This window comes from Pagrus pagrus (assembly GCF_965226575.1).
Source record: "Pagrus pagrus genome assembly, chromosome: 17".
Lineage (NCBI taxonomy): Eukaryota > Metazoa > Chordata > Actinopteri > Spariformes > Sparidae > Pagrus > Pagrus pagrus.
Genome location: NC_140201.1, coordinates 25,776,023 through 25,788,280, shown reverse-complemented (window position 1 = coordinate 25,788,280; position 12,258 = coordinate 25,776,023). Strand labels below are relative to the sequence as shown.

The following is a 12,258-nucleotide window of genomic DNA, read 5'->3' as shown; positions in this document are numbered from 1 at the left end:
TTTCTTCCTTGGGATCTGGAGCAAAACTGAGCTGCTCAGCCCATATCAACACCTAGTTCCTGCCTCTCTCTGTGCAACATAGTCTGCCATTAAACAGCAGTTTGTTGTTATTCTCTGCCTGGCCCCAGATTAGCTGTGTGGAAGTTCAGCTAATAAAGCAGGATCCGTTAAGGTCTTTATCATGCCAGTTGGTACTGTGCTTGAGAGAAAGATTCTGTTGTCAGATTCCCATCTTAGTTAAGAATCCAGCTTTGCAATACAAGCATATGGAGCAGGGCGGATTGCATATAAATGTTTAACTTTACCCACGATCACATACTGCGGGTCATTCTGCCAGCTGCTGTTTCTGAGGTTGTGAATGACATGACTTGTTTCTGCTTTTCTTTGTATTATGTTTCATTATTATATCTGTTAACATGTGGTCTTATGTATCATGGTCCAATGAAAGAGATATTGGTAGACGAACACCTTGAACAGAACTAAACTTGAGTGTAACAGCTGACATCCTCAACACTGAGCTCCTGCATGTGAAGTCTCCCATGCTTTTTCTGTCATGCAATGATAGGGGAAGATAGTAATAAAAAAGGGGAGCCCACAGGTTGGGAACCACTCTCCCAGAGGCACTCAGAATCCTGGAAAGGTTTAGCTTCTGAGAATAATCTGTGCCTATGTTGACCATGTGATACAGTCAAATGCTCCAGAACAGCTCGACACTGTTATCATTTAACAGTGACTGTCACTATTATAAACACGTAGATATGATTACTACAAAATGAAGCATACACACATATCCTGTGTCACCAGTCTGGGATGATTTCCAGGAACAAGTCAATACACGAATGAATAATAATAATCACAATCAGATTTACTGCAGTACTTGGCAGTAAATCTGATTGTGATTATTATTATTATTATTATTTCGACATTCAAGGAACTGGCCTGGGTGTCTTTGTGCACAGCAGTAAACATAATAGGTAGAAAAGAAAAAAGAACGACTGAAAGCACATATTGCAAGTCATCAAGCATCAATAGAAAATAGAAAATAAACAAAATATGAAACAAAAACATTGTAAAAAAAATACTGACTGTTATTGAAATGAAACAGCTGCACAGTTTTGCAGGAATGTGCAAAAGTCTAAGTGTGAAGTGTAAAGAACATTTGCAAAGTGCAAGATAGTGGTCCAGGTACACATATAATCTGTACCGTGTGTTGGGCTCTACGAGGGGGCAGTGTCCTGGAGGTGTGTGTCCCTAATAGAGTCTACAGCATCCCAAGAGTTGGTTGGGTGTATCTCAGAGTTGCAATATACAGCACACAGAATGAGAAATGAACATAATTGGGATCCCACTGCCTCCAGGTTAACATGCCCACCATGGACCACAATGTCCCGGGTCAACTCGTCATTGGTTACACCCCGCTTTTCCGAAACCCCGCTGTTCCGAAAATAGACTTCCATTCATCGTAATGGCGTGGTTTCTCATTTTTCCCAAAGTCCCCGCTATTCCGAAAAGGCTACTGTGGTACCCCTGACCCTAACTCCTAACCCTAACCATAACCATATTGGGAAGTAATCGGAAGTTGAAAGTCGGATTCGGAACAGCTGTGTGTCGGAGTGGGGTGTGTTGGGATGGAGGGGTTTTGCATGGAGGTGTTTCGGAACGTCAGGCTGTTCCCCTCGTTTCATTAACCATCATCTCTTTGCAATTTCTGTCATCTTTCTACTGTCACATCTCTAATAAACATGCCCACACACATATCAATGACACATTTTTATAGATGTGTTTGTTTTAGTCACACTGAAAACTATAGTGTAGCTTATTCCATATTTTCTGTGTTTGTATAGTATGTACATATTTCCAGCCCCACACTGAGGCGTCTCAGCATCCCAGTGTGGTAAGGACACGCTTCAGTGATTCATTAAACACACCGACCTGTCCCTTGTCTGACTCTGTCTCCATGTGTTTACTACAAATGTACTGTCTCCGTCCACCATCCACTTCCTGTACTCACATCTGCTGAGCACGCTCTACATTCTCCCAGCCACGCGGTGTCCACGCGTCGCTTTCGGGCGCTGATTGGCTAGAGCTGACACAAACAAAGATTTTCCACCAATGGGAGCCCTGTGCACGCGCTGAGCCATGCTGTACACTCTGGCTGCTCATGCTGCGCTGAGGCTCGTCATATAAAAGCAGCGGGGCTCTCTTTGTTTACAGCATATACAGGTGGAGGACAGAGCTTCTGAAAGCGGCTCTTCGCCCCTCTAAAGTTCATTACGTCCAAGCTCACTTCTTCGTGTTACTATTTCTGTGTCGGATATACTAAAGAGGCAACATGGTGGCTATGGCGAAGAAAGTGAAAAGCTTCCAAATCATCTTCTCGGACCCCAGCAAGACCTTTTACTGCGGCGGGGACAAGGTGTCCGGCCGGGTAGAGGTGGAGGTGAACGAGGTGACGCGTGTGTCCGCGGTGAAGGTTCTGGCTCTGGGCTGCGCGAAGGTGGAGTACGCCAAAGGCAAGCAGCGGTGCCGACAGGAGGCCGAGTACCTCCGATATGAGGAGGTGCTGCGGCTGGACGAGCAGCCCACAGGTACGGACCTTTACTTCCTCACTCTCCGCTGCCACAGAGCACCACAGCTAACTCTGTTAACACATTAGCACGACCGAGGCACATTTGTCAGTGTAGCCTCAGTGAGTTAGCAGCCAGTAATGACTCTTGGTTCGGTGTTGTGACGTAGCGAAAGACAGTTCGAGTGGTTTAGTGAGGATCGTGAGAGATGTTGAGGAATGAGGACTAGCAGGAGCTGCCCTGTCACCTAGTTCCAGTCCGGACCATCACTCCACTTGTGTTTCCCATGATCATTGAAACAGCTGCCACTGTTGTCTGTCCAAGACTAACGAGTCAGGCCTATTACAGACGACTATGAATGCTTCAGTTATGACTTCATAGCAGGAACATCATTCTATTTCATTTTCTCTTTCCAGACTCTGATGGGTCAGTCGTCTTGAGGCCCGGCAACAAATACAACTACACATTTGGATTTGAGCTGCCCCAGCAAGGGTAAGGCACTGTTTGTTCATTCAGTCATCTTCTGTGGATGAATGGTTTGTACTTTATAGAATACTTTTGGTTTTAATTGTCATCACACATGTCCTCACAGGCAGCTGGTGTCAACATACAAGGGGAAGTTTGGCTATGTCCATTACTATGTGAAGGCCCAGTTGGAGAGACCACAACAGCCCATCCTCGAGTGCAAGAAAGCCTTCGAGGTGGAGGAGCCTCTGGATGTCAACACTCCAGACCTGCTGGTGAGTTTACTAACACTGAACCACAAGAGGACCGATTATATGGGCATTTATCAGCTTCTCAGCCCGACTCAATTATGACGTCTCTGGATGTGTTGATTCTTACCCTCCTTCGTCTCCACAGACTCCCACGGGTGGCATGAAGGAGAAGAAAGTCACTTGCATGTTCATTCCTGATGGCCAGGTGTCACTGAATGTAAAAATTGACCGCCGTGGCTTCTGCGAGGGCGAAGACATCTGCATCAACGCAAAGTTTGAGAATACCTGCTCCCGCATCGTGGTGCCCAAGGCCGCCATCATCGCCAAACACACCTACCAGGCAAACGGCCGCACCAAGGTCTTCCGCCAGAAGCTGTCCTCGGTGCGTGGAAACCACATCATCTCAGGCATGTGTGATGCCTGGCAGGGAAAAACCATCAGGGTTCCAAAGATCAAACCGTCTATGCTGGGCTGCAACATCATCCGTGTGGAGTACGCTCTGATGGTGAGCCTTCAGTATTGCAGCCACGATGCCACAGATTTTTGGCTATTTTTGAGAATTGAGTGTTAATATATGTGTTCACGATTCTCCCGCCAGATTTACATCCACATTCCTGGAAGTGAGAAGCTTATCCTGGAGCTGCCTCTGGTTATCGGGACTGCTGGTCTGGGCAGCCGCAGCAACAGTGTGAGCAGCCAGGAGGGATCGGTTAGCAACGCCTCCCAGAGCTGGGTGTCCCTCAGGATGCCCTCTAATCCTCCCAGCTACTGTGACGTCACCCGTGACTGTCGCCTTGACCAGCCCCTCACGCCGCTCCTGGACGACTTTGACGGTGACGACAGCCCCATCTTCATGAATGTCCCAGCCTTCCCATTCCCACCTCCTCCGGCATACAACGAGGTAGGTTTCAGTCCGTGAAATCGACACATTCGGTCAAACGGTTATGAAATGAACTTTGCTAACAGGCTAATGATCAAAATTATACTTCTTTCAGGCTGAAGAGGAGTACAATGGCAACGCTCGCATGCTGCCTGTCTGCTGAAGGCCAGCAGGGACTCTAGAACTGTGGTCCAGCTCTCAGGGACCATTCATCTAAGGCACTTGAAAAAGAGCAGAAGGTCCAAACTCCAGACGAGATGTGTTGGATGGAGAAGTAAAGCCAGGACTGTGGAGATGGACAGAAAGATGCTTGCCTGTTCTGTTACCGTGCTTCATCACCTATGCTGATCCTGAGTCTTCCTCCTGGTGCTCTTCAGGTCGTGGGCTTGAGGTTGGGCCACGGAGCCTGTGGTGTGCTACATGTCTGAATAAGCTGTCCCTTTCAGAGACTCCAACTGTCAGGGTCTCACTGTCCATTCACAGCCACTTTATGACTTTGTTATTGGGGCCAAGCGTTGTTTGAGTCACCCCCCAGCCTGCTGTCACATATTTGCCTTGTAGGGGTTTGTTCTTCCCTCATGATGCTACGTCATTCCAGTCAAACCCTGTTTTTAAGGGATCTCACTAGAGGAACCATCCTTTTTGTTTAGTCCAGTCAGGTTGTGTTGTCAGGAATATTGTTGCCTTTGAGAAATACAGCATGTAAAATAATCTTCCTGTGATGCTGATACAGCCTCATGCAGCGTCCATATTTTCTTATGTACCAGTGTTTGAAAATTGTGGTTTATTCCTTTATTTTGTTGCACTTTTTGACTAATGCATTTCGCTGTACTACTTCCTACAAGAGTTTCTGTTTGTTATTCTTTGATAGAACAATGTTTGTGAGAGTGAATTTTCTGTAAGTAATACACTCTGTTGTTGTTGTAACCTCACGCTTGATTTCTAAATCCCAGTTTAGTTATTGGCTGTCATTTTGTGACACAGCAAGTGCCAAACATGATCCATACAACATAAACACTCCAGTATCAAGGGGCGCACCTTATGTGAGGATAATCATTGTGTCTGATGTGCAGTTGTCCCAGACAACATTTCACTGAGAGATTTCCACTGTGGAGGTTTCACAACTGCTGTTCTTCCAGGGCACAAAGAAAATCACTGTTAAAGACTGATTTGTTTGAAAATATGTTTGCAATGCATCCTTGATACTTAGAACAAGTATTTTTGTATGAAACCCCATGGGTTACTTTTTTATTAAAGCAATCTTGAAAATATCCAGTGTGTCTGCTTTTTCTGATTACTGGTTTTCATCTTAGCCATTAAGTTCTGGGCAGGTGGTCAAAGTTCTTGTTCAGCTTTCTCTACAGGACCAGCAAGGTTTCGTGGATGAGGCAGACGGTCCTCAGCACCACCAGGATCCTTAAGATGGTCCCTTCAGTGTCTGAATCATTATCACATTGTGGCCTTAACCCGTGTTTTGCTCCTGCTGACGGCCATAAAGGCCTGAACACGTTGGCCTCTGAAGTTGTTTTCTTCAGAACTGAGACAGCCATGTTGTCTGTTTCTGTCTGTCTATTGATAGAGCGGCCACTGTAGCCACTCAGCTCAAATTACAACAAAACATTCCTCACTTCCCTGTTGTGGTATCTAGCCATGTAGATTTCTGCCTCCATCTTAGTATATGGGGAAGAAAGGAATTACGTTCAAGTAGAGAAACAAGCCCTATGATATTCCAGTGAGTATCTACTCCATAGACACTTGAATTGGGTCCATTTCTGCAGTGGAAAGCAGTTTCAGTTAAACCTGTAAAATGTTTGTATTTTCAGCGCTTTTAGCATAAAAAATTAAATTTGGACCTTCTGCAGTTTACTGATCCTCATCAGTGTTCAGGCTGGTCTTATTCCCAGTAGTTACTGGGTTGTAGCTGATTGAGATGTTCATGAGAATAAGCTGTCCTTCAGGATCTGTGTGGTCTTATAAACAAAGGACTCTTCATTTATTGGAATGCATAAGCCTCTACATACTGTACAATATCTCAGGTCTTCTGTCACTGTTACACTGGGATGTGCCACAGAGGAGCAAATTAATACTTCAAATGCCAATGCATTAACCACAAAATCATGTGACAAACAGAAAGAAAATAAGATGTAAGAGCATCAAATTTTCCCACGCTCTGACGCAGCCAGCCCCCAGCATCCCTCTCCACAACCCTCACCCAGTCACCCCATAAACTGCCCGGTGTTCCACGCTTACTGTATCCTTTCAGTCAGGAAAACAACATTGTCTTGAAATGAAGGGGGGCTTTCCATCAATCACTGGCAGCTGTTAGGCCAGTTAGCAGCAGAGCTACAAAGCAGAGCAGTCATTAAGTAACAAGGCTGCTGTTGGGTGTGAATTGGTTTGGACAATGTGCTCGATCGGCATTTGAGAAACCTTCCTCCTGAAATGCACAACCACCAGGCACCCAGACCACCAGAGTTTAATCATAGTATAGCTTTCTTTTGATGCAATGTGTCTTCCATGTATGAAATTATAATCAAATGAAATTGCTGTTGGTATTCCTGGAAGACAGTCGGCATGTTCTGTCACATACATTGCTAGTTCTTTTGACATATAGGTGATTGATACCAGCTCAGAACGATTTGTCATCAGGAGGCCAAACTTCATTTTTGATTGTTGGAGCACAATAGGAAGATGCAGTGTTTGCCTCCAACACACACCAGCAGTAGGACTGAACCATTTTGAGTCAGGGCACACACTGTGGAAGAGTTGGTGACTGAAAATCCAGCTAGTTCTCCTGCTGTAGAATGTGAAGCAGGAGGTCCATGAAGGAATGTTTTCTCTTTCAAAGTATGTTCTCTGCCTCGAACTGCTGATGTCTGGTAACCGCTGAGAGCAACAGATAAGGAAACTGTTTATCTTTGAGTCGCTCTGCGACAGGGCTGTAGCTCCAGGTCGATTTCTTCACTGTAGGAGGCTGGAGCTCTGCTTCTCAGCCCAACTATGGCCAGGAGAAAAGTTACTCAGGTATTAAGAGACCATGGAGTTTACTAAGCACAGTCCTGTTCCCCAGAGGATGAACCCAGGAGAAAAGACACTTTATAATAACCATCATTAATAAATGGTAGATGTAGAGTTAATTAAACTTTAGTAAATAGCTATTTGACAGTTAAACCATGAAATGCTTTATAAACCAGGAGGTTTACAAACATCAGCTGCAACACAATGGTCACAGTCAGTGACACACTGACCTGCAGTGTAGAGTTACTGTGTAGAACAAACATGCCTTCTACTGTTAATGTCCAGCAGCAGCATGATGACCTGTTCAAGTCTGTTACTACAAAGAGCATACACACTTTACTGTATATACTGTATACATACTATACTGTAAATATACTGTATACATACTGTACTGTATATACTGTAAATATACTGTATACATACTATACTGTAAATATACTGTATACATACTGTACTGTATATACTTTAAATATACTGTATACATACTGTACTGTAAATATACTGTATACATACTATACTGTAAATATACTGTATACATACTGTACTGTATATATTGTAAATATACTGCATACACACTGTACTGTATATACTGTATACATACTATACTGTATATACTGTATATACACTGTACTGTATATACTGTAAATATACTGCATGCATACATACTGTACTGTATATACTGTATACATACTGTACTGTATATACTGCATACATACTGTACTGTATATAATGTATATACACTGTATATATACACGGGGAGGGGGAGGGGGAGGGTGCAGTCACATTCAGCGAGTGTCAACAAATGGAAACAGCCAGTGTGTGTTCGACTGACATGTGGATGAAATACTGCCCACACGTCCACTGTCCATCTGCTTTCCAAGAAAGACTCACATAGAAGAGAAGAGAAACTGATCCCCTTCAGTTTTCCATTACCCATGATGCTTCACTTCGTTACTGGTGCAAAACAATATTACATAACTGACACAACATGACATGTCTATTATTACCAAGCAGGTGATGTTTTCACCTGTGTCAGTATGTCTGCCGGTTGGTTTGTCAGCAGGATTACCTCCAGACGTAGCAGGAGGACGGGTCTCTGCCCAGAATAAACTTTTGTCAATTTGGATAAAGAAAAACACTTTGCAGACTTTTTGCTTCTTTCACAGAATATTTTGTTTGTAACCCCCCTGGTGTTTTTTGGACATAGGTGTCATTTACACCGGGGCACCACTTCTTGAAATGGCAAAATAAGTCTCAATCACTTTTTAAAAGCATGATTTGTAAAAAAAAACCAAACAAACAAAAAAAGCATGTAACTTGCACGAAAAATATGAACTAACACATGAGCAGGATTCGCTCTCCATCAGCACCTGCAGCTGAAACTCATGAAATTGACACAAAATCTTCAGCATGCTATATGAGTCCAGTCTTTTTATATGTAAGAATTTGCCACCTGCCAAATTATCACTCCAAACATAGCCACTAACTGCTGTACTGTTCTAACTGTGGCTGCTGTTAGCAAGTAAGCTCAGTTTACCGTGTAGCTAGCGAGCAATCCCATTAGCTGACTCTGCTCAGAATGGGAGCTTGGAGAACCGGGGGAGTGTTAGTGTTTATTACTATCGGACTATCACCTCTTGAGGTACACAGTGGCTAGGTGCTAGCTGTTCAGTATGCTAACTTCAATAGCTATCCCTACAACCCAATACATACAGTAAATGTCTCTGGCATAATGTCAGAACTGTTATTTATTCACATTCTGTTGATCATTTGAGTTCATTTTAAACATTTTAAATGCAAATTCTATATCGCACCTTTAACCTCATATGTATAGCTCACGCTAAACTCAGGCTACGAAGCTGTTATCAATCAATCAATCAATCAATCAATCAATCAATCAATCAAAGCTTTATTGTCATTTAGCTGTACCTACAAAAGTAGTGCAGCAAAAATGAGATTGCGTTCTCCGGGATCACATAACACGAACACGATACACACAATAAATACACACGATACATTACTATAATAATTTAAAACTAAAACTATGACTAAGGCTCATGAAGTGCAGTAGTGCGCATGCTCCAGATCAGCAGTTCAGCAATCTAACAGCTTGTGGAAGGAAGCTGTTGATTAGTCTGTTTGTTTGGCCTTTTAGACTCTGGAACCGTTTTCCTGATGGGAGCAGTTCAGAGAATGTGTGGAGAGGGTGGAACCCTGACGATGCTCAGTGCCCTGCTCCTGCAGCGGCTTAGGAAGAGTTCTTGGACAGAGGGGAGGGAAACTCCGATGACCCTCTCAGCTCCTCTAACTACTCTCTGCAGGGCTTATTATACATTAGATAAAAGATGTGATCAGTTTATACTTTATACTAAAATCAAAATGTAATGTAATGGATTAGCTGCCTGTAGAGTAGCCTCAGGTTTGCAAACGTGTTACATTATTCCGTCTTATTTGCTGAAATTTGTGGTGATGCATCGGCGTATACTGTGTGGTCAAAGTTATTACATTTTACTCTGAATGTATCAGTGTTGCTGACTCTGAGGTGGACTACAGTGTCTGTTTGATATTGTAATCATGTGTTTTGACCTTTTACAATCCCCCATTGCAATGCCTAAAGATCACATCTGTTGAGACATTTCAGGATTGTTTGCTTCGTTCTGAAAAAGCAATGGCCAGTTGGATCCCCAGCACTTCACTGACCCCGCTTAGCTACAGTCCATCCAAAAAAAGCTCTGAGGGTGTGTTGGCAAGCATATAAACTCCTGTTTTTACCAGCACAGCACTCTACAGGAGGGATGAAGAAGATGAAAGATATTTCTTCATTCGGAGAGATCTGGGCAACAAATTTCAGGTGTTGTCATCAAAGCGTTCAGGGACGTCTGTGACCTGTGAAGAAGCATCTGTCATCACTGTGTTTCTCCACCTGAGGAGACCCAGTTATGACGTGTGTGTATTCATCGAGTCTTCAGCCCACATTTTATTCACATATGATTGCTGTCACCCTGTTTTCACTGTCTGCAGTGTACGTCTATTCACTTCACAGTAAAACCTGATAATTACACCAAATGACATCCAGTAATTACCACAGAAGAGTCTGTTTCAGTCTCCTGTCTGTTTTTACAGACACACACTCCCTCTCTCTGGGTCGCCCACGCATGTGTGGTTTATCTCCCCCCACCATTCACATGTCACCTCAGGTCAGGTCTCTCCCCACACACAGCAGCTGGAGATAACTGAGTCCAGTCTTTGGTTAGACAAGAGTCCTATTTTTTTGTTCGATCCTCTCAACATTTATTGATCAGACGGTAGATACTGACAGACAACTTCAGGATAACTTGTAATGGAGGTTGCTGTGTGATCAGAACCAGGGTTGTCATGGTTACAGTCATCTCAGACCACATGGGTACCAGGGTTTTTTTGACCAGTATACTGAAAAATCTAATTAAAGTGAAAACATGTGTCCATAAATACTGATGTTTCTTCAAATATGACAGTAAGTGTTTGACTGTACTGTCACTATATGGGTTATAGATCAGCGTGTATAACTTGTGTCATGTTGGAACATAGCAGAGATACACCTCATACCTTCTTTATGACTAATGGCTTCGTGTTGTTCTGAGCACTTTAAATAAACCTTATGCTCCAGGCCGAAAATGTGTGAGTGGGTAACAACATCATTACCAAATTGTCATGTAAGCATGGTGCATGCCTCGCTCTGTCCTCAGACACGGCCTGTGATTGGCTGAGGCAGCGGAGCACTCGTTTCCTGTTTGGCTGAAGCTGTTGTTCACGAGGGCTAGCATTGGAGAACTGCATGTTCTCTCACACACGCACAAACACACACACACACACACGCGTGTCCTCTGAGCTGGTTTCCTGCAGGCGTCTATTTCCTCATCCTCCCTGTTTGTTCCTTCCGTGGGGGCTGTGATTCACCACAGAAAGTTCACTTTGCTTATACAGCAAGTCTGATCATGATCCGGAGCTTAGCTCTGATACCAAGCATGCTTCTGATACACACACGTGAAAGTACAGCTATGTCCGTAATAACCCAGGTAGACATACTACGGCTGGACTAACACATAGTTATTATTGCTCATAACAGCATCTATCTGTATCACTAACCCCTGACATTATACTGTATACTTGAAACTCACTATGCTGTTTGGTGAGATCAACAGATTTTGAAACAACTCAGTGTAACTAGTCATATTTGCTACGTTCAAGTTAGATTTCTCATTCTGACCATCTAGAATCATGAGTTAAATTAATGTCTCACTCGCACAGAAAGGCTTAAAAACATCATTAACTTATTAGCATAACTCCCAACATGGATTGTATTTAGCTTGAGTTTTGATGATGGAGGTGTTAGGAATGTATCTCGAAAGCGATCAAAGGTATACTTAGTAAAAATATAGCCAGAATTCAAAGGCAGCTCCAAAACCATAGAGTGCAGCATGTCAGCCAAGGACATGACATTAAACCTGGACACAGCGCAGCCCCGTTCATCCCTGTGAAAGCTGCTCAGTGGTGTTTTGAAGCCCAGATCGTCCGTGTTGTGGGGCCCACAGAACGTGCTCAGTAGAGACTTCCGCCAACCGAGCCGGCTAACTTCCACTTTAGCTTGTTGAATGGAGAAAAATTATTTAATGGTGTGGCTCTTCTACACTTTCCAAATGTTATTGGACTGAATGGCTCCAGTTATGACAGTGAAATGAGTCATTTCGCGGGCGTTGTGATGCTCAAAAAACTGTATCCACCATTTTACAGATGCTTCTTTCACAATGTAATCTTATAGGAAAAAGTCTTTTGGGCCGCAGTGCATAACATGATGATGTAATTACACGGTTTGACCACTATGAAAACTGGCTTCAAAGCCTGGCGCTCTTGATGGGGGCCTGGTATCAGTGGAGTAACTGGCATGTGCTGCTCTTTGCTAGCTATCCTTGGCTGTAGCTAGCTACCATTAGCTAGTTAGCTCATGAATCAGTTAGCCATGGAGCCAGTGGCACAAGCATTTGCCTGGAGCAAGACCTCCGATCACAAGAGGAGTCACCATGGGCGATGGTCCACAGCC

At 43.7% G+C, this 12,258-nt stretch overlaps 1 protein-coding gene across 1 annotated transcript; it reads left to right on the top strand.

The window, feature by feature from the left end:
* The first annotated feature begins 2,173 nt into the window (after window positions 1-2,173).
* Window positions 2,174-5,434, top strand: txnipa (thioredoxin interacting protein a). Its single transcript, XM_084380020.1, has 6 exons — window positions 2,174-2,588; window positions 2,984-3,059; window positions 3,160-3,307; window positions 3,429-3,788; window positions 3,882-4,184; window positions 4,279-5,434. The coding sequence occupies exons 1-6, from the start codon at window positions 2,333-2,335 to the stop codon at window positions 4,324-4,326; spliced, it is 1,191 nt and encodes a 396-aa protein (XP_084236146.1). The 5' UTR covers window positions 2,174-2,332; the 3' UTR covers window positions 4,327-5,434.
* The last annotated feature ends 6,824 nt before the right edge of the window (window positions 5,435-12,258 follow it).

What these genes read in the sequence shown, in the direction of transcription:
- txnipa (XM_084380020.1), top strand. Translation starts at nt 2,333, where the DNA reads ATGGTGGCTATGGCGAAGAAAGTGAAAAGCTTCCAAATCATCTTCTCG. An exon ending in GCTGGACGAGCAGCCCACAG is followed by an intron (nt 2,589 to 2,983) that starts GTACGGACCTTT and finishes TTCTCTTTCCAG; the next exon opens with ACTCTGATGGGTCAGTCGTC. An exon ending in GTGTGGAGTACGCTCTGATG is followed by an intron (nt 3,789 to 3,881) that starts GTGAGCCTTCAG and finishes TTCTCCCGCCAG; the next exon opens with ATTTACATCCACATTCCTGG.